General features: G+C 41.9%; 1 protein-coding gene across 1 annotated transcript in view; it reads right to left on the bottom strand.

Moving 5' to 3' along the window:
- Window positions 1-1422, bottom strand: part of fdft1 (farnesyl-diphosphate farnesyltransferase 1) — a 5776-nt gene extending 4354 nt beyond the window's left edge. The window contains exon 1 of the mRNA XM_035678714.1: window positions 972-1422. Coding sequence (XP_035534607.1) covers window positions 972-1363 — 392 coding nt within the window. The 5' untranslated portion in view covers window positions 1364-1422. The remainder of the gene's footprint in view (window positions 1-971) is intronic.
- Between the last annotated feature and the right edge of the window lie 1965 nt (window positions 1423-3387).

Here is a 3387-nt window from a genome sequence, read left to right as displayed (position 1 = left end):
CTGAAAAGCTGCCTCATCACTGATTCACAAGAGGACAAAAATAGTCACATCAGGTAAGTCTATATGTTGAAGACTCCCTCTGACCAGGGATATATGCACACACACACACACACACACTTTAGATATGTATTTACAGCCTGTGTGTAATATTAGCAGTTCCTGCTGTAGGTCATCACACATTCCCCAGAGAATCTGACCACATTCAGACTTTTGTTACTGGTGGTTTAATGTTAATAGACACGTTAAATCTCCTTCTGCATCAAAAGCATTTGTTTCTACACTGTACCTGGTTATTTTTATTATCATTATTATTATTATGAGTGACACTGAGTGAGCTGAGCCGGTTAGCAAATCAACCGAAATGTCTTCAGCTACATAAATGCTACACTGTTCTGCACTTTAAGTTATATTTTAGATTTTAACTTTATTCTGTTTTTCTATTTGTGTTGTGTATTTGTCTTATTTTTTTTACCGTTGTGTAAAGGGAGTCGGGCAAAGTAAGATTTTCATTGTATGATATAAACCACTGTTTCTTACTGTGCATATGACAATAAACCTCTTGAATCTCGAAATCAGTGGAGCTGTCACTACTCAAGTCCACACAAAAGGCTCCAACTGGAGCGCATTTTGGTTTATTGAGGCTGCTGCCTAAAATAATGCAACGTTTGTTCATTCTGGGTGCCTGAGAACAAATATTTATTTATACACACACCATCATTTGAGTTGAGTTTGAGTTTTTAATGGAGTAATAAGACAAATGCAACACCAAAGCGCACAGTGGGCTTAAAGTGGACTGCAGTCTGAGCTGTGTACATATTTTTGAATGCATCTTTTTGCTTGGCACATGTCACACAGAACATTACTGGAGAGGAAAAGAGAAGTGCCCCAGCCAACGCCCCTTGCGCTCAGGAAAGAAAACATGCCCACAGAGCAGACACACCCCTCCTCACATGGAGCTCCCAGTTACTCACCTCAACTCCCCGTCCAGCGCTTGAATCACAGCTGCAAAACTCCGGCTGGTCTGGTTCAGGTACAGGTAGCAGGTCCGCAGACTCTCACTCATGGACTCCTGGCAGGAGAGACAGAGGAAGGTGGTGTGTCGGTAAAAGCCTGCGGGTCTGAGGGCGCTGGAGGGTCGGGCGGCCTCCTGCAGGCCCCGCTCCCCAAGCCTCCAGCCCAGAAGGAGGGACCGAGGAGCGGATCCGCAGCCCCGCGGAGCCACCGAGAGAGAGCGCTTGAACACGGACAGAGAGACCGGACACTTGCAACAAGCTCCGGCCATACGAATAACCTGACAGCACGACCGAACCCTGCAGCTATAATCCGACCCCGTCCATGTCGACGTTTGAAACACGCAGTCCATGTAGAGGACACGCGAGCGGAGAGGTCGAGCGAGGGGAAACAACTTTTAGGAGGACGTCTGTGAGCGTCAAAACAAGCGCTCCGCTGATCTCCAAACAGCCCGACCTCCGCATGTAGGTGAGCGAGGTCTGCGCACAGCGTTTGGAGATCTGCTGTTGTGACCGCGCCGCTCCTCCCACCTCCCAAAACAACACACAGCGTGTTTCCTAATCTGCGCCTGCAGCGAGGAAGTGGGGCAGTGTGAACACACAGTAGGCTACCGTATCAGAGCAGAGAGTGGCATTAAAAACACACACGAGTCTTAATGTCTGCGTTTGCGATGAGCTTATCTTGGCTCTTGGTGGTTGTTACCACACACGCATGTAAAAAGGGTGAAAAACAAAACAGGTTTTTTCTTCAGTCTTGACTGAGGGACTCCTGTATGTTTTGGTTTAAGTCGCCTGTGCTCGCATGCATAAAAGCTTTTTACTTCCATCTTTTTTAGGATTAATATATCATAACAAAAAGTGCAGGGCACTGTTTGCATGCATGCATAAATGTCCAGATTAGAATAGACAATTGTTGCTTTAAAGCTTCTTAAAATTGATTTTAAACTGTTGTCAGAGCAACGAACCTGTTGGTTATTGAAAGCTTGCTGGATCATGATCCAGATGTTCATGAATAATATATAACGTACAAATTGATTTATGCCAATGAAAGAGCATTGATATATTTATGATTTTAGATGAGAACATGCAGGTAACTAAGAAGTCACTATAATTTGTTGGTGTAATTATAACAATTAAATCTTTTAGAGTTTATACACTTATACATGATAGAATATAAAACAAAATTAAAGTGTGTACACTAAAAGAGAACCAAGCCAAAATGTATTTAATCTGACATTCAAATGGAAATGTGTCATTTGAACACTAAAACTTGTGATTAACTGATGATTAACTTCATAACTCACTTTGCTGGAGATTGTTAATGCAATTAAAACAGCTTTTTAAGAGATTTTAGTAAGATTTCATTCTCATAGCAGGCTTATGATACAATTTAAAAGTCTCTAAAATGTCCATTGGGAAGAATCATGCACTCAACATCATCCATTATGGAACCACGTTCACTGGTAATATCTAATTGTTTAAGGGTTATGCAACAGTGGAAACATGACACCCATAGAAATACATGAACATGCCCCAGTGCATGTTGGGAGGGTTCCCAACACACCTCCTGTAACTGCAGTCACATGATCAGCACTCAGCCAATCACATAGGCTGATCATGTTTCAACTTTAGCCCACTGTGAGAAGAGCAGTAAGATGTTGGTGTAGGTACACCTGTTACAGTAAAATCTGTAACCTGTAACTGATGCTTTGACTAAATATTAACAGGAAATATTAACAGATAAGTTGCTTTATCAATATAATCTACATTTGTGATTTGTGGTAAGATATATTTTAAATAATCACTGCAAAAACCTTTAAATTAGCCTGATAGTCGAACTGAATTGCCATTTTGTTTTTACTTTAAAAGGTCCAGTGTGTCACATTTAGAAGGATCTACTGGCAGAAATGGAATAAAATATTCATAGATATGTTTTCATTAGTGTATAATCACCTGAAAATATGACTTGTTGGGTTTTTATTGTCCTAGAATGAACATTTTGTACCTACAGAGGGAGCGGGCTACTACAGAGTTTCTACTGTACAGTAGCCCAACAGAGACAAACCAAACACTGGCTTTAGATAGGGCCTTGTGCTTTTTCATGAGTTTTCGCAGCCACCGTACTCTCTCCTGCACGCTTGGAAGGCTGAGCTGTATTCAGATGGTCTGCAATCCGCAACTTCACTGTTAGATACCACTAAATCCTCCACACTGGCCTTTAAGTATCCTAAAAAAAAACAGTGTTTGAACAATAGTGTGTTGGGCGGTCAGAGGTCTGGAACAAGGAAACATTGTTTAGCCCATATTCCTGATGGTGTCACAAAATCTGACTGGTCAGAGGAAAAGATGTAACACCTGTTCAACAGCTGGTATCACC

This window comes from Morone saxatilis, unplaced genomic scaffold (genome assembly GCF_004916995.1).
Source record: "Morone saxatilis isolate NCDOM2014 unplaced genomic scaffold, NCSU_SB_2.0 Contig7, whole genome shotgun sequence".
NCBI classification, from domain to species: Eukaryota; Metazoa; Chordata; class Actinopteri; family Moronidae; genus Morone; species Morone saxatilis.
Note: the sequence above shows the minus strand (reverse complement) of the source record. Positions and strands in the feature narration are given on the sequence as shown.